This window comes from Grampus griseus (genome assembly GCF_964374135.1).
Source record: "Grampus griseus genome assembly, chromosome: X".
In the NCBI taxonomy this organism is placed as follows: Eukaryota; Metazoa; Chordata; class Mammalia; order Artiodactyla; family Delphinidae; genus Grampus; species Grampus griseus.
The window spans coordinates 106,352,026-106,373,466 of record NC_138999.1 but is presented as its reverse complement, the minus strand read 5'-3'; the positions used below and the strand labels follow the sequence as shown (position 1 = coordinate 106,373,466).

The 21,441-nt window shown below is 39.8% G+C and overlaps 1 protein-coding gene across 3 annotated transcripts in view; it reads left to right on the top strand.

The window, feature by feature from the left end:
• TENM1 (teneurin transmembrane protein 1) overlaps positions 1–21,441 on the top strand; it is a gene marked incomplete at both ends in the record, with an annotated part of 571,653 nt that overhangs the window by 448,387 nt on the left and 101,825 nt on the right. For 2 of the 3 annotated variants that reach the window (XM_082681806.1, XM_082681805.1), the window contains 3 exons: positions 5,850–6,099; positions 14,291–14,311; positions 19,496–19,728. In XM_082681806.1, the coding sequence (XP_082537932.1) occupies positions 5,850–6,099; positions 14,291–14,311; positions 19,496–19,728 (504 nt within the window). The remainder of the gene's footprint in view (positions 1–5,849; positions 6,100–14,290; positions 14,312–19,495; positions 19,729–21,441) is intronic. The other variant, XM_082681807.1, reaches the window with a different exon arrangement.

The following is a 21,441-nucleotide window of genomic DNA, read 5'->3' as shown; positions in this document are numbered from 1 at the left end:
CACCCTTCCGTCCAGCTGCCCTTGTATCCCTCTCACCTAGCTGGCTAAGGCCGGGTTATCTTGTAAGGCCATGAACTGACCAAGGCTAAGAGATCCGTTTTATAATCACACCTATGGTCTTATTCATTTGCACCGTAGTTAAATCAACCAATCCAACCAGCCACACAGGCTGGGAAATTTTGATCGGCAAAGCTAACCAGGTTTGCTTCAACCACAGAATGAGACCACCTACCAGAGTCCCAGTGTGGGCCCTGAAGATGGAGTCCATTGCCATATGCCCTTGTTATACCTTCTTCCCCCCATTCAAGGAAGATCCCAAATTCCACTTCCAACTGTTTGTTTTTTTAAGAGCAAAGATTCAGGCACGGATATAAAATGTCAACTTTTTTTCTGTTGTCAAAAGGAGAATCACAGTTTTAAAAGTATAAAAACGAAAGGGCAGATGCCACTTATTAAATTATTAGGTTTTTTGTTTTGATTTGAAAGAGTTTGACATTTTAAGCAGCCGTTTCTTTTCCACTCACTTTTATTGGCTCGTATGGATTGTCTCTTTCAAATGCCTGTCATTGACATTAAACACAAAGTGGAAATGACCTCAATCCAGCCCCCAGCTGTGTGCTCCCAGTCCTATATTCTCTTACCATTTGCTTCACCCAGGTTTAAAAATTCAGAACAGAGGGGAGCCATTCAGAGAGTTGGCTTTAGGGGCCCCCCTGATTTCCACAGATGTGTCCTTTTCACCCCTAATTCACCAGTAATTGGTTTTTAGGTAATAGGTACCAAGTTATTTCTGGGAATCTTTTTAACAGCCTTACTGAAGTATAACTTATACACCACAAAATTTATCCATTTTAAGTGTACACTTCAATGCTTTTTAGTAAATGGTAGAGTTGTGCAACCGTCACCACCACAGAGTTTTAGAATGTTTTTATCACCCCAAAAGATCCCTTGTACTCACCCCAACCCCACTAAATCTACTTTCTGTCTCTTTCTGAGAATTTTATTCTGAGAAAGAAACCTTACTTAAGATAGATTTTTTAAAAGGAAGATTTGTTCATTTTATCATCTCATTTGTAGGCACATTGTATTTCTCACCAAGAACTGGTCACACTTGCCAGGAAACAGATCTGAAGGCAGCTCTGCCAGTGCCTTTCAGCCTGCCCTTGGACACGAACACCTCTCTTGGGACATTTTCAGAATCTAAATCCCACCCATAAATGCAGTTTTCGAAACAGGAATGATAAGTGTGAAGGAGCAGCTTTGAGAGGACCAATTAGAAAGCAATGCTCTTTCCCCCTCAGGTCAGACAGTCTTTTCTGACTGATTAAGGCCAGAGCCTAACTCTTTAGGCACCCCGCTTTTTTGATCTGAGACAGATAGCAGATTAGAAACAAGAATCTATCTTCCCCCAATTTCCTCTCGCTGGTTAAAAAGACACCTGTAATTAGATTGGATGTCTGCTGCCATTCAATTCTGCAGTTTTTCTTTGGCTCCAAAATCATTATGCAGCGGGTAGTTTCTAGTAGGCAGTGTTTTCAGACCATTTGTCATTTCAGTTGCAGCAACTGTATTACCTGACAATTAACCATTGGTTGTGGAGCATTGTTTCCAAATATTATGCCTGATATATGGAGATGGTTCCTGCTTTCACTGTGAGATTAAAAAAAAAAAAAACTAGGAACTTGTGTTTTTCAATATTATTCCTTCAAAATACATCTTCTTAGTGATTACAGAGAGTACATATTTATTCTTTTAAGAAAAATCAGTTCTTTAAAATTATGCCAGTTGAGTGTTTAAAATTATTAGAAAAAACAATCCAGGGTTCTAATTGGGTATTGTCATCTGTCTGAAATGGATAAAGAATTTCCTTTAACTTAGCCTCCAAGATAGGCCAGTAGTTTGTTGGCAAATGGTTTTAGTGGGAGGACAAGTAAGTTTCCATTGATCATGTTGGCATATCTCCCAGTTTGTGTTTATATCCTCTCAGTCAAGTCCTAAGAGAAATATGTATTGGGTCCCATGTTGTTCATAAGCCTGAAAAATGGTTTCTTCTTTGAAATCAGCATAAAGCACCACTCACTGGCTCCCAAGGGGAATTTTTATTTCAAACTTATTTATAAGCTTCAAAAGAAGTTCTGAGCAAGGTAGCAGGAAGGTATGAGTAGTGTGTTTAAAAGTATGCTTAACTTACTATACAACAGGCTTGACTTTTTGGCAGAGGAAAGGAAACCTTGGGGGAGATCTAAAATGTGCTGTAGGGCTCCAGCCAGTGGGGTTTCTTTGTTGACTGTAAACAAGACACCCAATCCTTAGCAGGAAGTTGGCCTTCATATAAATAATGTGCGTAGTCTCAGGATCATTTGATTCTGTTTTCAAAATGAGCATGTGTGGCAGAATAAACTGGAAAGGAGGCAGCAGTAATTGATCAAGATTTCCAGGAACATAAACAAAATATTTTCAAAGCAACCTTTTGCAGAAGAATTGGTGTTAAATCATTGTTGCTAGATGGTATGCCCCGGTTCTATGTAATGGAAGGTTAAACAGATTCTTGAAACAACAAAAACACCCTTCAAAATGATCTATCTTTCCAGGACAATACAAAAGGGGTTTGCCCATTTTTGTTTTGATTGCTTCAGCTTTAAACAGGAATGGTAATTTCAGTACACGGGCACTTTAGTACCTTGCATGAAAGCAAGACATCAATTGTTGAGATGTAATCAGAAAGTACATTGCCTTATGTTTTATTTCCTTTAATCATTCTTCTTCTTTGATGGAGTGCTGGGCTTTCTAATAGAAAAGAGGAGTTTTAGAATTGCAGGCTTAGAAGAATGGTTTAGAATAGCCATCTTAGTTTTTAAATTGGCAGGAGCCTGGTAATAACATGTCATTTTGAAGGTAATTGTTAACTATACCATTATATTAATATAAAAAAAATGGAGATCTATCTGTGAAAATAGATGTTAATAGCAAGTCTGCTATTTCCAAGCCCATACTTGGAAATATTTTTGAATGATATACCCTGTAGTGCATTGCTGAAATACTGACGTGCTAAACAGTTGGTTTTCTCATTTATTAAAGAACATATCATGGTCTCATTGGTAGGATATTCAGTGAGTGATCATCAGGAGATTTCTTTTCAATGATGTTGTGCAACCGTCATGCCAGTTCTCATTCACTTTCTCCCAATTCATTTAAATTGCAGTATTGATCACATTGCAATTAAGTGTTTTTTGAGAAATGAAATTCCATCGTATTAATCTAACTTAATTAACTACTCTAAATCTTAAGAAATTTCTTTACTGCCTAATAAAGTTATTAATAAAATAAATAAGAAAGTAGTGAGCCTCAAGATATCTATCTCATGGTTCTACAATGACAGACCAATTTGTTGGGGCATAAGCTCATAGCTGGTCCTGCAGATCATATGTTGAAAAAATAGCCAGAAATCACCTTGTGAGGGAAAGTAAAATTACTTTAGATTTGAAATGCAAAGGCTATATGAGTATGGGATTTCTGTTTCCTGGAAGGCCCCTTCTAGGTTCATATTTGGTGCCATGGTTTTGTGCGTGTTTTACCCTCTTGTCTATTTTTGCCAGCAACGTTCCTATTTCAGAGTGATCAGTAGTTTCTATTGTAGGACTGTGGGACTAAAAGTTGGAAGAAAACCGAGGGAGACATTTCAGGAAATGTTTAGGGAGAGTAACAGGTAGTCCGAGGAGATAGATAGCAGGGGTCATGGGAGAAAAAATAAGACTGGACAGGATAACTGCATTCATTCATTTGTTGTCAGTTACTTCAGCCTGACACATTGGCATGCCTTCTCACCACATGGCTTTTTTTTTTTTTTTTTTTATACCTGTCCTGGCTCATTCTGGGCAGACTTGAGCTATTTAGCACAGCAGTACTTGTTCCTTGGGTTTTCTGCCCAGGCTCAGCAGGTTTTCAAAATCATTGGAATTTGGACAAGGAAACTATAAAAGACTCAAAGCTTATTTTCAACATTTACTGAGCACTTATAACAACTTGGCCACAGGGATGGGCGCTGAAACGCAGGAAGGAGTAAGACAGAGGGTGCGCCTTCAAGGAGCTCATGTTCTAATGGGGAAGATAGAGAAGTAGTGAAAACCGTATCATACATGTGTCAAGTGTTATAACAGAGCTATGGAAAACTGCACATACAGAGGAGGAAGTAACTAATTCTGGCTGGATAGAGCATTGGGGAAGAACTGAGCTGAGCTTTGGAGGATAGGTAAGAATTTCCCAAACAAACAAGATGAGGAAGGCATTCAGGATAGAGGGACTAGCGAAGTACAAAAGCAGAGAGGAAGGACTTCCCTGGTGGTCCAGCAGTTAAGAATCTACCTTCCAGTGCAGGGGACGTGGGATCGATCCCTGGTCGAGGATCTAAGATCCCACATGCTGCACGGCAACTAGAGAGAAGCCCACGTGCCACAACAAAGACCTGACACAGCCATAAATAAATAAATAATTTTTTTTAAAAAGCAGAGAGGAATGGAAGCATGTGAAAATACTTGTAAATAGTTTGCTGTAGCTGAAGCTCGGGATACACATGAGAGGGCGATGAGACAGAAGGCTGAAGAAAGAGGCAAGCACCAAATCATGAAGGGCTTTGTATTCCTTAATAATAAGGAATGGACCCCTTACTCCACAGAGGGTATGGAACTATTAAAAGGTTTTCAGCCACAGATTGACATAATCTCTATGGCAGGAGTGTGGACAGTGGTTTGGAGATGGGTATGCATGGAGACCAGGAGACCCAGAATTTAAGACAAACTGAACGAAAGCAGTCGTGGTAGAAAGGGAGACCATGAAACTGGTTCAACATATTTTAGGAGATAGACTCAATGGGGGTTTAGTAATTAATTAGGTTTAGAGAGTGAGGAAAAGAAGAGCCACAGTGGTGCCCACATTCCCAACTTGGGTAAATACACGCCTAGTGATACCTCGGAAGATCAGTGGGGAACACAGAAGGAGGAGGAGGGTTTGGTAGGGGAGTGCAGAAAAATAAAATAAAATAAAAATAACGAGTTCAGTGTTCAATTTGTTGAGTTTGAGGTACCTGTGAGGCATCCAAGTAAAGAGATCTACTAGGAAATTGCATGTCAGGTGAAAACTCTAGACTAGACAGGAGAAAGTTTCAGCATAGAGAGATGGGAGTTAAAGCCGTGGGAATGGATGAGATTGCCCAAAGAAAATGACTGCAGAGTATTTTCCAGCATTCTCATAAGTCAGTATCTCTATTTCCTGCACTGATGATAGTGAGATATGGTCCAAAAGAGTGGAAAATTCAAGTCCTTTTCTTATATCTTTGAAGTGCATTCTAGCAATATGATTTCTTTTCTTTTCACAGAAGTAGATTACCTTCCTGATTGTGTTTTGCTAAGGTTAATATTAAATTGACTGATACTCCCTTTTCACGAAGCCGTTGCATAGTGCGGGTGGTTTGAAGTCAGACAGGTGTGCGCCAGGCATCAGAAGAAAGCCAGCCAGAGATGAAAAATCAGCCATGGATGATTCACAGAGCCCAAAGTGAACAGGAGATCATTAAAAGTTAGTCATTAAATGCTCCATTGAGGCATTTAGAATCAACATTAAAAGGACTGGGTATATTACTCCATTTCACAGATGGGCAAACTGAGGCAAAGTGTTATGCTGCCATTTGTTGTAGCTGTGCAGTTAACTAAAACCTGGGGCAATGCGCTTCACTCTCAAGTTCTTTTATAGCAGGCCAACGCTCCTTCCTGCTTTGAACAATGAGAAATTAAAATATCACTGAGAATACTGTGTGGTAATTTTTTTAATTCTTTTTTTTTTTCCCTTGGATCTAGGAATCATACACAAAGGGAATGGAGAAAATATGTTCATTTCCCAGCAGCCTCCAGTCATATCAACCATAATGGGTAATGGACACCAACGGAGTGTTGCCTGCACCAACTGCAATGGCCTCGCCCACAACAACAAACTCTTTGCTCCCGTTGCCTTAGCTTCTGGCCCTGATGGTAGTGTGTATGTTGGTGACTTCAATTTTGTAAGGCGAATATTTCCCTCGGGAAACTCCGTTAGTATTTTGGAATTAAGGTAAGTCTCCTCTAATCTCTGTGTTTGCTTAGTGGATAAGGAAAAAGCAAGAATGAGAAAACAGGAAGAGACAAGGCATTGCCAGAAGGAGCAGAAAATGCAGTTGCCCATATTGTAGTACTGAGCTAAGATGCAGGAATAGGGGCACAGACATAGGTCACCATGGCTACTCGTACTTGAAGAAACCTTTGAGCACTGCTTTGGAGAACCAGGAAGTGTTGACATCGCTGTATGTGTGGCCTTCCCTGGGTGCATTCCTGTCACTGACGTGGATCTCAGTACTTCTGAGTGCTCAGGTAAGTCACTCAACCCGTGCTCTGGCCACTATGAAGACTGATCAGAAATATCTAGTATTCATTCTAGCAGGTAGAGGTGTTGTCAAATCCAAAAGGCTAAATTTTCTAAGTTCTCCAGGTCCAGTCTTTTGAAGTGATCAGTTCATCAAAAGGAAAATTGCCGTCTGTGTTTGTGTGACATTTTGAGGAAGGATTACTTTTTTATCCTTAAAAGCTCTAATCCATTGGAAAAAATGATTAAAGCATTCATCTTTAGGCTTTCTTCCTCTGTTTTAGGAATTTTCTTGAGAGTACAAAGTATTTTGGCACCTTTTGAAAGGAATTCATACCTTTTGGTATTTCATATTTTGAAGTTACACAAAGATAGCAAGTAAATAGACCATGGCTTAATCAGCTTTATTTCTCCCTTTCTAAGGATATAAGACTAAATATATGTCCCCTGGAGTCCTAGAAAAGGAAAACATCCTCTCTCATCCCAGTAGAGATAAACAGACCTGTTTCCCTTTCCCTGGGTAAACTGGTAGAGCCTTTCTTCTCATTGGTTATCACAGCTTTATCCCTGACACATGCCTTCAGGGCATTAGGCTGAAAATTTCCCTATGTTCCAGAAGACTTTGGCGCCACTCTATAAACTATGCCACAAAACAGTTCTTGCCTCATTCATCACCTCATTGACCTGAAAAGTAGTGACTGGGAGAATAGAGACAATGATGGAACAACTTGTATGTATGGAAGCACAGTCAAGACCAGTGAAAGCACATGCAAAATCTTGGGTCATTTTCATTTAATACTCATGTTGACACAAACGTGGAAATTTGAATACATAAGGACAGTCCTCGAAATTTTTCAGATTCTCGTGCTTTGCTTTGGAATCTACCTCCCGTTTCTCAGACTAAGTTAGTCTTTCATAGCTAGCTGGGGAAATCTTCTAGTCCCAAGCCCCCATCCATTTTTCACATTAATTCACTCCAGTTTTAATACATTTCTTAATTATAATTGCAAACGCTGTCATAGAGAACAAAGCTGTTAAATCCCTTGACTGATAAAAAAATAGATTGTAAAATTAAGATTTTATAAAGATAAAGCACATCTACAGAGTCTAGAGAGGTACTAATTCATAGCACCCTGCCCTAATCAAATGTTCATGTACCTCGGGACGTCATACCTCACCAGGATTTGTCATTACAAGCACTATATCCCTTTGGGTACCTACTTACTGGAAAGTCAATAAGGAAGGCCAAGATGGCTGTATGCCTGGATTTGCAAATGTTTTATACAACATTCTATGTTGTTTTCAAAATCCTAGGGAAGTTCTGTCCACCTGATGCCGAACATGGGTGGAGCACTGAACAATTCATTCACCATCTGAATATTTCCAGGCATGCAGATCTTGGCCATCGGGTAGACAAAGACCTTGTCTTGCTGACCCTATATAGCCAACCCTATAAAACCTATATAGCTAGCCCCTATATAGCTAACTCCTCAGAGGAAAAAACCATAAGATTATCTATAAAAACAAAAAAGAAAACCCAGCTAAATTTAGTCCCTTCCGTTGTAATTTAAATGCAAATTTACCTAAGGTGGAGCAATTGTCATTCATCAAGGAGATTCTCCCTCGTCAAGGATCCTTAACAGTTCACAAATTTGAATTTTAGTCCAAAGTACCTTATGACCTTCAACACAAAGTCATTTGAAGACTAAAGTAGAATAACTTGGACCCTAATTGCAGTGATTTTCTCAGTATAAAGGAAAATTCATTTCTGATGGCGTGAAGTATTTTCCAATCCCTCTATTCCTTCTTACTCCAAAACACTGCTCTCTCTCACTGTCACAGCTCTTCAAATGCATAGGCGAGTGCACACCATGAGCTCATACACCCAGGCTCTCACTTAGCCTGAGTCTCCCTAGCTGACTCTTCTGAGCTGACTTCCTGTAGAGCAATTCTTCCTAACATTCTTTTTTTCTGTACGCGGGCCTCTCACTGTTGTGGCCTCTCCCGTTGCGGAGCACAGGCTCCAGACGCACAGGCTCAGCGGCCATGGCTCACGGGCCCAGCCGCTCCGCGGCATGTGGGATCTTCCCGGACCGGGGCACGAACCCGTGTCCCCTGCATCGGCAGGGCGACTCTCAACCACTGCGCCACCAGGGAAGCCCCCTAACATTCTTTTGTAAAATTCTCAGATTTTTTTGAGAATCTATTGTATGTTATGTGCCTTCTCCCCAGAAAAAAACATTCACAAAAAATTCAGGGGTCACGTATTTTCCCTCTCCCCACATTCCCCCCTCCTGTGGATGAAGCCCTTTCATAGACTCATGGTTAAGATTCCCTGCATTAGGTTCAAGAAGAAAAAAATAGTTCTTCCTTCTCTACTCCGACACTCCTCTGACTGGCCATCGGAGGAATAAGCTGATTGAATATATATATATATGATCATTTTGACCTAATTAACAGGTAACTCCCTATTTGACTGCAGTCAATACCATCCACCCAGTCTGTGACAGCAAACATTATCTGTCATGTTTACTCAGAAACTAATATAGCTCTTATTAGATTCACTTTTTTAAAAAAAGTATCTATCCTGATCGGTAGCCTATACTGTACACATTGCATCTTTCACATACAATTGGTGAATTTTTATATTTGCTTTGTAACTTTTCCAGGCTTAAACTTCCTGGGGAGAAATAAGTTGATATAAGGGGCTTTGCTAGCTTAACAACCATAATGTTCATTGAATTCTACTGTAGATAGACAGAAACTTCATTTTGTACCAGTTTTTGGTTGATGTTAAAATCAGTTAATTTAATTACCCCCCCTCCAGTGCATATTAGTCATTTTATTTGGTTGAGTCATCTGTTTCCTTGGAAACACAGACTATATATAGTCATTATGTTATTAGTTGCATTTAAAGCTGTGAATGAAAGAGCAATATCGTCAACAAGTTGTTACAGAAAGGGATACAGAACATTCTAGATCTTCACTCTCTGTCAGGTTATTCATTATATGACTTAACTACTCTGTTTTCTACTTTTCTATCTATAAAATTGGCTTCACGTTAATATTTGAGCATCCTCTTACATGTCTTATACGGTTTAACTTGTTTTAAGATCCACAGATGAGTACTTCTCAGCCCAGAGTTTGATGACATTTTGAGAGGACATAAAGCTTGCTCCTACTGGTTGCCCTTCTAGATTTCCTTCTCTTTCATCCTCTTGTTCCATTTTGGGCCACATTGAACAATTCCAGATGCCCCTTGACATTTCAAAGATTAGAAGACTATAGATTTTTCCTCTCAGCTCTACCGATCCAAACTGTCCCCAATTGAGTTTCTTTCATCTGACCTCAAAAATAATTTCATTTTCATTGTTGGATGATCATTTATTTCCTCAAGCTGATCCCCCATTGGCTGAATGGGGAGGGTAAGGAAAAGTCAGTTATGTGATTATTATTAGCAACATGCCAAGAACAACAATATTATTTCTTGTTATTTAAGTATATAGTATCCCTTTGCCTGTTTACTGCAGATGTCATCTGCACATATACATCTTAGTGCTTCCTTCCAGTGAGAAATTGAGATAAAATAATAAAGAAGGGAAGCTTATAAGATCATGCGATTAAACCCAAGGGAGTCTCAAAAATACATTCTGTGAAGATTTTTTTTTAAGATAGATTTATTTCCATATGAGATAGTTTAGGCCTAGGTATCCCTAGTGACTTGCTTCTCGTGTTAAAATTTTAAACACACACACATATTTCAGTAACGCAAAAGTGATATCACAGATTTGTGAGCTTAGCGATAGAAAGAGTCCATGGAGGTATCTGGTACAACGTAGTGCCCACTGCATCCCTGACGGTTGATCATCTCTACTTTGTTTGATCCTTTTCAATAACAGAAAACTTACGTATCTCTCTAGACAGTCCACTGCATCTTTGGAATGCTCTGTTGAAAATTCTTCCTTATATTGTCTTCATGAAACATCCACTCAGTAGTGGCAAATGTTAACATCTGAAGCACAGAAGCCACTTCCCTTGTTTACCTGAGAAACTTTCACAAGTGTAAAGACAGATTACCATAGGTTCCTGAGCTTTCTCTTCTTCATTCTCTACATCCCCAAGTCCTTCAACTATTTCTCATCAATTAATGGCTCTGTTTCCTCTTCCTTTGATTATGGCCTCAGGGTCATTTTTCAGTTTTCTAAAACTTACATGGATAGTTATATAAGTAAAAACAGGAGACACCATGTCAAGTGCTTTGCAAGAATTTAAGTATGAATATCCTCTTGCTCCCCTCTCATCTTCTAATTTCATGAATCTATTAGAAAACTTATTAAGCATAACTGGAAATGACTTATTCTTTATAAAAACCTCATGCTGTTATTCTTCAAGATGCTGTTATTCTCCAGATATTTATTTTGTCCTTTCATTAAAAATGAAAGAAAGAAAAAACAGTAAGAGCCTGGCAGATGCTTCTTGGTACCTTGAGTAATTTGGACTTGACAAATGTCAATGTGACATGAAAATTTCTCTTGAGATGTTACTGTTTCTTTTACAGTGACTGGTGAATATTTCCTACATTGTTCTCAGGACTCAACTCCTGTCATTGACTAGGTATTGAGTAGAACTGGAATAGCACCCATTTAGGGGCAGTTAGCATGCTGAGGGGCATATGGAATGTGGACTGTGAGGGCTTTGAAAATATCTGAGAAGTGACCAAGAACCTTCCTCTTGTCAGCAGCGCTGGAGCTACAAAGACAGAAACAAACTACACGTAGATGAAATAGGTGGTTACCTTCCCAGTGTAATCTCATGTATTAACTTTGACACTCAAAGGCTCCCTTTACGTCACCCCAAAACATCTTCGCTGGCCTTCCACAGTGCCCCAATTTCCACTCTAAGAAATGTGTTCCTCTGAGTTGAGACATTGCCTCTCCAAGAGTCCCCAACACAGGAACCTGTGTTAGAATGACCCATCAAGCTAAAGTCATCATTAATCCCTGGGCATGGATTCGTTTGTGAGACTGCTTTTCAAACGAACTGCTAGCTGAAAGCAGGACCCTAAACACAAGACAGGTAAGTTGAGATAAGGCCAAGGGACAGAGCCAGAGAATGAGGACAGTCTTAGATGAGGGTTTGCTGAAGTTGGAAGATCTAAGAAGTCAACGAGTGGCAGGAGTGGGAACTCGGTCTTCAAAGGAAGACTACCATGGGACGATGAGCAGGCAGGGAAGTTCGTTCTTTGACTTCAGATATTTCTGGCTACGTATGAGGGAAGAAGCTGAAAACAGCATGAAGAACAAGCAAAGTGCTGCAACCAACACAGAGCAGGCCACGACTGGTCACGAGACAGCACCTCCGAAGTTGGCATGTCCCTTTTTTCTCCATCCCCCACCTCACTGAATATATAAAGAATAGGTCAGAAGTGATGCTAAGTGAAAGAAACCAGACACAAAAGGATACGTATTATATGATTCTGTTCATACGAAATGTCCAGAATAAGCAAATCCATAGAGGCAGAAAGCAGATTAATGGTTGCCTGGGGCTGGGGGAGCCGGGGAAATGGGGAACGACTGCTGATGGGCACGGGGTTTCCTCATGGGATGATGAAAATGTTCTGGAATTCAGTGATAGTGATGGTTGCACAACTCTATGAATGTACTGGAAACTGCTGAATTGCACTTTTTAGAAGCGTGAATTTTATGGTTTGTGAATTATATCTCAATAAAAAGTTTGTAATTAAAAAAGAATAGACAACCCTTTTAATCATGTAGGTCCTGAACAAAATCAAAGATCTACTTAAAGGTCCTACCATCAGGAGCATTTATTGCTCTAAAAAGATTCGCCATTCCACTCCTTTCTCCGAACTCACCGCAAGCTTCAAGTCAGTCAGTTGCCAGGTGGTGATGCCCGCTGATGGGCCCAGGCACTTGTGAAGCGCTCACATGCTGACACCTCAGCATGCAGTCCATTGCCAGCTAGACAGCAGACCGACTTTGGTGGTAGCTCAATCCTAAATCTTTAACTAAAAGTAATTCTGGGACAGAACAAGGTCACACACTGGAAATAAATTCCGTCATTTTCACTTCCTCCCTCTGAGATGCTAACGAGAGAAGCTGTTCTGCATAATATGGGACATCTTTCCAAATTCACAGTGACATTATTGGCAGGATCAGAAGAAGCTGCAAGAAACTCAGACCATCCCCCTCCCCACACCTTGCCATCACCTAAGAATTTCAGAACCCTTTGTAGCCACACAAATGGTTCTGTACCATGAGACTCTGTGGTAGACGAAACCATTGCTTTAATGAGATCCTTTTAGTATTTTTACAACTCAGCTTCCTTCAGGAAGATCAACCCTGTAATGGTGATTAGAGCCAGCCTCAAGCACACTCAGCCTGTAATTTAGAGACCATGAAAACAAGGAAGTGTCTGAAGACAAAAAAACTCAAAGAGGTTCAAATGTCTGGGGCCAGATTTCTAATCACATCTCCCCACCCTTACCTTTTGATCTTTTGTGTCAACCCAGGGGATACCCACCCTTTTGAGGTGGCCCCATGAAACAGAAAAGTCAGTGGATCCTCACCATAACCCAACTAGTAAAATCCCAGAAAGATTCTCTTTAGAAAGACTTGAATCAGTAGTTGCAGATGGCTTCAAAAGAAATCATTTTGTATCTTTTCTTCTTTCCTGATGTTCCAAAGAATAAGAACATTTTCTAGTTTAGATAAAAAGATTTGTTATCTTCATATTTTTCAAAATGACATAAGGGCCAGATTTAAAAGGATTTTAAAATTTAAATGACTATATTTCACAGATGATTATAGCCTTTTAATTCTGGGTAGATTTGACCCAAAGTCAGGCCTGTCCACGGACTGTGCTCCCGGGGTGAGAAGACCCATACCAGGTCACAGAGTGAAATAGCCTAGGCAGTGCCCTGTGCCAAGAGGCTTACAGATCAGGGGCTCCCCAAAGCGTTCTGCTGCTTCTGACATAGTTCTGTTTTGCCCACCCCGGTTGCCCCCTTGGTGCATGGATAACTGGACAACACAAGGCCCTAGGAGTTTGATGTAAATGGTGTTTTATTGAAGCTATTTTGAGGCAGCAGTTTTGATGCCAGGGACATTCTATCATGGTCGAAGAGAAAACTTTTATACTTTCAATTTGTTAAATTGTTTAATATTGCTAAATAATGTGCTAATGTTCACAAGACATGTCCCTGTCTTATCTCTGCAATCATATAAGTGGCTTAAAGTTGGGTTTGGGATGTCTGTTGCACGCAAGACTTGATAATGAAAGAGTTTGCATTTTGATAAAGTGGCTTTCAAAATAACTAATAAGAACCTGCTGTATTAAAAAATAAATAAAATAAAATTCAAAAAAACAGAAAAACAAAATAGAGCCTAGAACAGTCAGACCCTTTGCAGTGGCTGCTTCTTCAAAACCTAGCCTAGTGGTTCTTAAACCTTATTCTGCATCAGAATCACCACCTGAGTTCGTTCAAAATGGAATTCCTGGGAATTCCACTCCCACTTCAAGGTCCTGATTCATATGACTGGGGAGAGCCCCAGGAAACTGCGTATGTGGCAAGAACCCAACCGATTCCAATGAAAACGGTCCCGAGTGAACTTTTTGAAAAAACTGCCTTAGAGCTTTGCCCACCCACCAAGCAGGATCTTCAGTCACCTTGACACCATTTTAGGAGGAGCAGCCTGGAGGGATTGGGTCCACATCTGGAGGGATTGGCTTGCACATCTAAGTGATCCCTGTGGAGTCCCTCTAATAGCCACAAGCTGAGTTAGGAATTGAATGGGTGTGTCTGGTTAGGTTTGGCTTGTTGAATGACACTGATGACTCTCTGTTTGCTTTTACTTGCCACTCGTGGATACCTTGTGCACCCTAGAAACAGAGATACCAGACATAGGTAAGCAAATCACATGGGTGGCTACCTAATGCCCCTTCTTGCCTAAGACGCCACCTCCTAATAATGCGCTAACAGGGAAACTTCTTAAGTAAGGTTAAAGGCATAATGTGAACATGAACTTGGAAGTTATAACTCAGGTAAGTGTCTTCCAAAAGGAGAGAGCTCCACTAAGTGGGAATTTGCTGGAGGATCAAAATATACCAAAAAGAAAACAAGATAAGTGAAAGCTGGCCGTTCAGTACTTCATGGGAAAGCAAAACTTTCAGGCTTATGTTTTCCTTAGGTGATATCACAAGTGAGTCTGTAAGTTCAAATAGATTCGATGTTTTCAAGTTGCAGGTAGAGAGAGAGGTAGCACAGCAATCTTCCTGCTTCCAGGAATGTAGTTGACGTGTGTATTAAGAGAGAGTGCCCATGATGACCTTCTTGAATAAGATTTTTCCATTTTCCTCTTATGTGACCTCATGGTTTCTATTTTATCCCACCAAAAAAATAATAAACTTTAAACTGACCATTTACTGACAAGGGCACATAACTCTGAAATTAGTCATAATGAGTATTTGTATTCAATTTGTTTATGCATTACACTTGTCAAAACTGTTCTAAATTACCTGAAATTGCAAAGGAGAAAATTGAATTTGTTCACTTTCAAATGCCAATTGTCATCAAAATGGCGCTGGTAGGGTTTGTAATTTGGATTTTGTTTGGGAGATGCCACTTCCTAAATACCAGTGCACAAGATCAGCCTTGCTACTTTGGCATAACTGATTCCTTAAGCAAATTAAATTGGTTATCAAATTGCTTTCTGGGAAAATGTTGCCCAGTATTAATTATAAGCATTAATTGCCCATTTAACAATCTGTGTGATTTTAACTAGCATGAATGAAGGGATCTTTGCTAAGTTGAAGGGCATTGCTTGAATATAAAACGAACCAGAAGGTGACAATAAGTGTAACAACACTGAAGTTGTAAGAGAAATCTTCACGTATCTCAAATTGCAATACGCGTTTAGACACAAGGGATTAGAACAAATTGGAATGTAGTCCAGTGGTTTTTCTTTCTCAGGTTTGGCATGTTTCCACAAAGTAGAAAGAAACAATCTCAAAAGAGCTGACGTGCACTTGGGAAATGGCATGAAATGGCAAGAAATTACATCTCAATATAAGAGACCTTCCTGACTGTTGGCTGTCAAGAAAATAACCATCAGATATGAATTTGGTGCGTTGGGCTGTTCTATTTTCTAAAGGCCAGTGTGCAAAGTTTGAGAACAGCCTCGCTGAGCAACATAGTTAGAAGAAGACAGTAACACTGATTTTTTTTTTTTTTTTTGCCACTTTCAGAACAAGACTATTCTTGTAGGTATTTATTTTGCATACACAGTCACATATGATCTAATCTAATATTAGTCCAAGCACAGGCTTGTTGGTGACCTTGGGCGAGCCTTCTATGTGTCTGGGTTTCCCCAGCTGAGGTTTGAGAAGAATGATAATTCCAACTTCCCTCACAGGCACATAGGGGATATTCGATAGTAAATGAAAGGAATGCATTCCAAAGTGCTTTTGTGCAAGTAACATTTCTCTTGGAAAAATAGCCTATGGACTTCTCCTAAACGAAACGCGATTGATCTGGCTCAGTTGAAACTTCCACAGACTGGCTACCAAAGTATTGAAGGTTATTTCAGGGAAGGGTTGTGACCCCTTCTGTATTCTAGAAAGATCTAAGGGCACTGGAAAAATTTTATTCTGAAGGCAAAAAGTGCAAGTAAATATGTCAAAACTTTTACTCAAACCCCTATTTAAGCAGTCTTTGCTACAGAGATGCTTTGTCTGATATGACTGCCAAATCAATTCTGGAATCTGTTGGGACCCTTTACAGTTTATTTACAGCAGCTGTCATGGTGGTTCCAGGGTTGAAGATGTCCCTGGAATCTACCGGATTCTCTTATTTGATGAAGGTAAGTAGAAAAAAATCAAGTATTCCGATTGGATTTGATTTTTTTCCAATTAAAACCATAAACTGGGTCTCAAATCAGTATTTGCCAGCCTTACTATCATTAATATAAATATGCTTAGAGGGCAAATGCAATTACAAATACAATCAGGAACATGCCAGTCCTTAAGAGTATCTTAATTATTCTAATGACCTTCTCCCCCCCATTTTGCTTGGCTAAGTAGCCAAGGCCCGAACTCCTCTATGTCTTAGTTAGTTTCATGTCCTGCAGTTTAGTCCAGCACTTCCTGAACATCAACCCTGTCAGACCCTCTGTTGGCACTGAGGTAGAGAGCGGAATAATGTTCTTTCCTGCAAAGAGTTCACAGTGTATCTGGAGAGAGAGAGATGTGGAAAAAATAGTGCTTACACCCAGCACTCAGATCTCAGTTTCTAATACCATTCTTCAATGAAAGGAACCAGGGGTCCTTGGAGAAATGATTCGTTCCAGTCCTGGAGCAGGGATTATACAAGATGAGCCTGCAACATCTTGTACTTCCAGAAAGTAAGGAAGTGCTCAAAAAAAACCAAAACGCACCGACATTGATGGGGGTTTATGAGGGGCACATAAGCCCACAGAAAGAGCTCCCAATGGCTAAAGCTGGAACAATTTGAGCAACAAAATAAAGTCACATTGGAGTTTAATGCAAAGTATAAAGCAAATATCCATGAGTCCATACTGATATAAATAAATGGTTGAGTTCATAAATAAATGGAGGAGAAAAGATAAGGTTCTCATGCAGAAGAACTCCAAATAATTTATGTAGCTACTCGACCCTCAAGGAGGTGGAGTATAACTCCCTACTCCTTAAGTGTTGCCTTGGCAGAATGACTTCCTTCCAAAGAATACAATGTGGAAAGTAAGAGAGAAAGTAAATTTGCAGAGGAGAAACTTGACAAACACTACCTCAGCCAGGCGATCGAGGTCAACATCAACAGTAAGTCATGTTGATATTACTACCCTTGATTTGATTTGATGAGAATGGCACTTTACCCTTGTGGTCTTCCTCCCCAAAACCTGTAGTCGCTGTCTAACTATGAGAAAAAAGAAAAATCAGACAATGATGCCGTGGGGGCATCCTACACAATATCTGACCTGTACTCCTTAAAACTATCAGGGTCATCAAAAACAAGGGAAGTCTAAGAAACTGTCACAGCCCAGGGGAGCCTAAGGAGACGAAGACTAAATATAACTTGGTATCCTAGGTGGAATCCTGAAACAGAAAAAGGATATTAATTAAAAACTAAGGAAATAGGAGTAAAGTATGGACTTCATAATTTAAAACAATAATGCTAATACAATGTGATAGCTGCTGCTAGGTCACGTGTCCCTCCTATCTGCTCATTTCTCTCCCTTTCTTCTTCTGTTGTAACACTTGGATTTATGACAGTCATAGCCTATTTACTGATCTGACTCCCCCACTAGACTGTGAGTTCCATGCAGCAAGGGGCTGTATTGGGCACACAGGTAGGTCTCCAGACCATAGCACAGTTCCTTGGCACATTGTTTGCACTTAGTAAATACTTCTGAATGACTTGAATAAATCCACAATACAGAAATGGTATTACCAAGCAAGGAGTGCAGCTGAGAGATGTCAGGACTAATGACGGTGGAGATAAAGAGAAGTGGGCAGATTGGAAAAGAGTTTAGGAGGTAGAATTTTTTTTTAATGATGTTTTACTGGATATGGGGAATGGCGGAAAGAAGGAGCAGTAAAGAATGGCTTCTGGTTTCTGGCTTAGACCATTGGGTGTGAGGCAGAGTGCTGTGCAGTGAGTACGTTAGAGATAAGACAAGATTACTCTCCTCCAAGCTCTCATGGTTTACTGGGGCATACCAATACATTTTTAAAAAAGTAATATGATGTGTGATCCCCGAGAATAGAGGTAAGCATAGTGCAAATAACCAAGCCTAGACATTTCCGGAAGGCTTTCTTCAGAAGATGATGCCTGAGTAAAGCCTTAAAAGGTTAAAGAGAATTAATTACTAAGTGAAGAAAGGAATGTGCACCACACTAAGGAACATTTAAAAGTTTGTACAGTTTTTAAAGATGGGAACCAAATGATCAGAATAACCCTGGAGTCGGTATGGGGGAAAAATGGATTTAAGATTTCAAAAACACCTCCTATGGGCAGGACTATAGAAAATATTCCAGGCCACAGATGATAAGAGTTAGAACTAATGTGATGGCAGGAGGGACAAAGCTTCTGAAAGCTTGTTTTCAGGCACAATTAGGCACAATGTGGAGAGAAAAGGGGAGAGTAAGGGTTAGACTTCCATGTTGGGAGCTTGGATGATATCAGCAGTACAGGAACCTTAAGTTCCAGCAAAATGTCCCCCAAACCAAAGTTCCTGCAGCTATTGGAAAAATGATATTAGGAATAGTCAAAACTAATGAATGAGCTCAGCCATGTATGCAGATAAAAATAACACAAGATCCTATGTAAAATATGGAACTGAAGAGTTTCAGGAATACCAAAATCCGATCAAGGTAACTTGAATGTCACCTTTTGGAGGTATGGATGATTTTAATTATAACCAAGACAAGGTCAAATATGATCACTTCTGTTATGTCCTGAAAAAGAAAAAGTGTATTAGAGAAGTACGGTGGTCAGCTAACAAAAGGAAGCTTGGAGTGGAAGAGTATCTCCAGCACAGCCCTCCCTAAGACACACTCCTCACTTTTTGTACATGCCTTTCAATTTCCAGCAGCACCCTGGGAGGACAGTAGTGACTGCAAGTGAGGCAGGAAGCCCAGAAGACAAGAAGTAGGTTTTTGAAGGATGGGGAAGGCAGGAAGAGAATAACTTCTGTTTTGGATTTGTTGAGTTTGAGGTGACTTAGACATCCAGGCAGTCATCTAGTAGGTAATTGGAGAACTGAGGGGGGTATGAAAGGTATGTATGAGAAAAAGGATCTCCTGGGATTTTCTATCTTCTGCTTCTTTCTCTACCCCCAAATGGACGGTATTGGAATATCAGGAACATTACAGGTTAGCAGTACGCGCTGAATTATTTTTTAATCCCAGACCCATTACTAGAAAAACAAAGAGGTACCTATCGGCTCGGTACATAAGGAAGATACATTAATTCTTTTATCTCTTAAGAGAATTTTCCATTTGTGACAAAAGGCAGACCCCAGGGAGTGTATGCTGAACAAATTGCTTTGAATAACTTTACTTTTCTCTTCCTTAGCACAAGTCCTGCTCACAAATACTATCTGGCTATGGACCCTGTGTCTGAATCACTTTATCTATCAGACACCAATACCCGAAAAGTCTACAAGTTGAAATCTCTTGTGGAAACAAAAGACTTGTCCAAGAATTTTGAAGTGGTGGCAGGAACAGGAGATCAGTGCCTTCCCTTTGACCAGAGTCACTGTGGAGATGGAGGGAGAGCATCGGAAGCTTCACTGAACAGCCCTCGAGGTAAAAATAAAAAATCCTTTGGTTATCTAAACGTTTCATTTGACTTGGCAGAATCCTAAGATTGTTATCACACTGTAGTCCATCCGTCCCAATGTACCTCTGACAGACATCATCTCTGAAGTCTATCTCGGAAGATAGGCACACCCAGGACTAATTTTTAGCCAATATGCATTAGTATAGTCATAACTGTTATTAAAATATTGGAATGCTTCTTTTCTGGTTGATAAATAGTTATTGCCCAGAACCCTCTGCCTCCCGGACACCCCAGCCTCTCCCCATGATCTCCTTCCTGGAAACTCCCAATAGTCCAACAACTAAAGGGTTAACTCCTGGCCAGCAGAGAGCCTCCAGGAGGAAGGCTTTAGCACTGTGGCCTGCACTGGTTTGGGGATCAGGTCTGTGCCACCTTCTACCACTTTCAAATATATTGAGTATCTCACAGACTTTAGACACTCCTGGCTTTTCCTTAACAACCAACCTTTAATGAACCTATCTTCCATTAATTTATGTAAATCATTCTTGAAGCTATTTATATTTTCAATTTATATCACCCCTAGTATAACAAATTCCAATTTTTTTTTTTTTTTTTTTTTTTTTGGCCTTCTGTGAGAGCTCAGCCTTACTGTTATTTTTTTCTAAATTCAGCTTCTCAACCTTAAAGGGCCAACCCTCAATTCTGTTGCCTGGGATTTGTAAATAAACGTGTTCTCCCAGTCAGCTTCATGATTTTATAGACTTGGATCATATTCCCATCTTAGGCCACTAAGCTGAAGGATAGTCAACTTTTAAGTCTGTCGTCATATATCATCCACCCTATCTCCTTAATTATTTAATCATTCTTCTCTGTTCCTTCTCCAAGATGTTGTGTGTATGTGTGCTTTTATTTCAGCAGGTTTTATGAAGTATTCATTGTAGTGGGTTTTAAGAACCCAATGTGTTTTTTCTTTTTAACTATTACACAAATAATACACAATTGTTGCAGAAAAATTAGAAAAGAGAGAACACAAAAAATGTTTTTAATTGAGGTCACGCATAATCCTACCACATCTAGAAAGCCACTGTTAACATTTTAGTGTATATCCTTCTAGACTTTTTTCTATGCATATCATATATTTTATTCTCTAATAATGGAATCGTATTATAGAATGCTGTTCTGTAATCTGCTTTTCATACGTAATGTATTATGAACACCTTTCCATGCCGAAAAATATAGTGAGGTCAATGTGTTTAATTTGTTAGATGGTCAACTTACTATTTCAAATATTAAGAGGTTACTCTTTAGCTATTTGACATTTGCCGTATGGGGATTAAATTTCAACTACAGTCGGAGTTTAAAGCCGTCCCTTTCTTCAACGCCATACTCAAGGCATGTGTCTTTCATAAAGCCCCTCTGGCTAACCCAGCCCATTAAATCTGAATTTCTTTAAGAGTGTCTCCACTACCCAATTAGCACCTGATTATATTTTGCCTTCTTTTACTTTCCAGTCCTTTCATGAATGGAGTGTTTTTTATTACCAAAGTGAGCTGCTTGAGATGAGAAACTATATCTAATATTTCTTTTGACTCTTCCCCACCTCCTCAGCAATATCTTGCACAGTGTGAGATCCACTACACATGCTTCTTATGTAATTGACCAATTAGGTAACTCTTATCCAAACCCAAGTATTCCTAAGAGGAATTTCAATGGCACTTAAAGGGGATGACCTTTTTTCC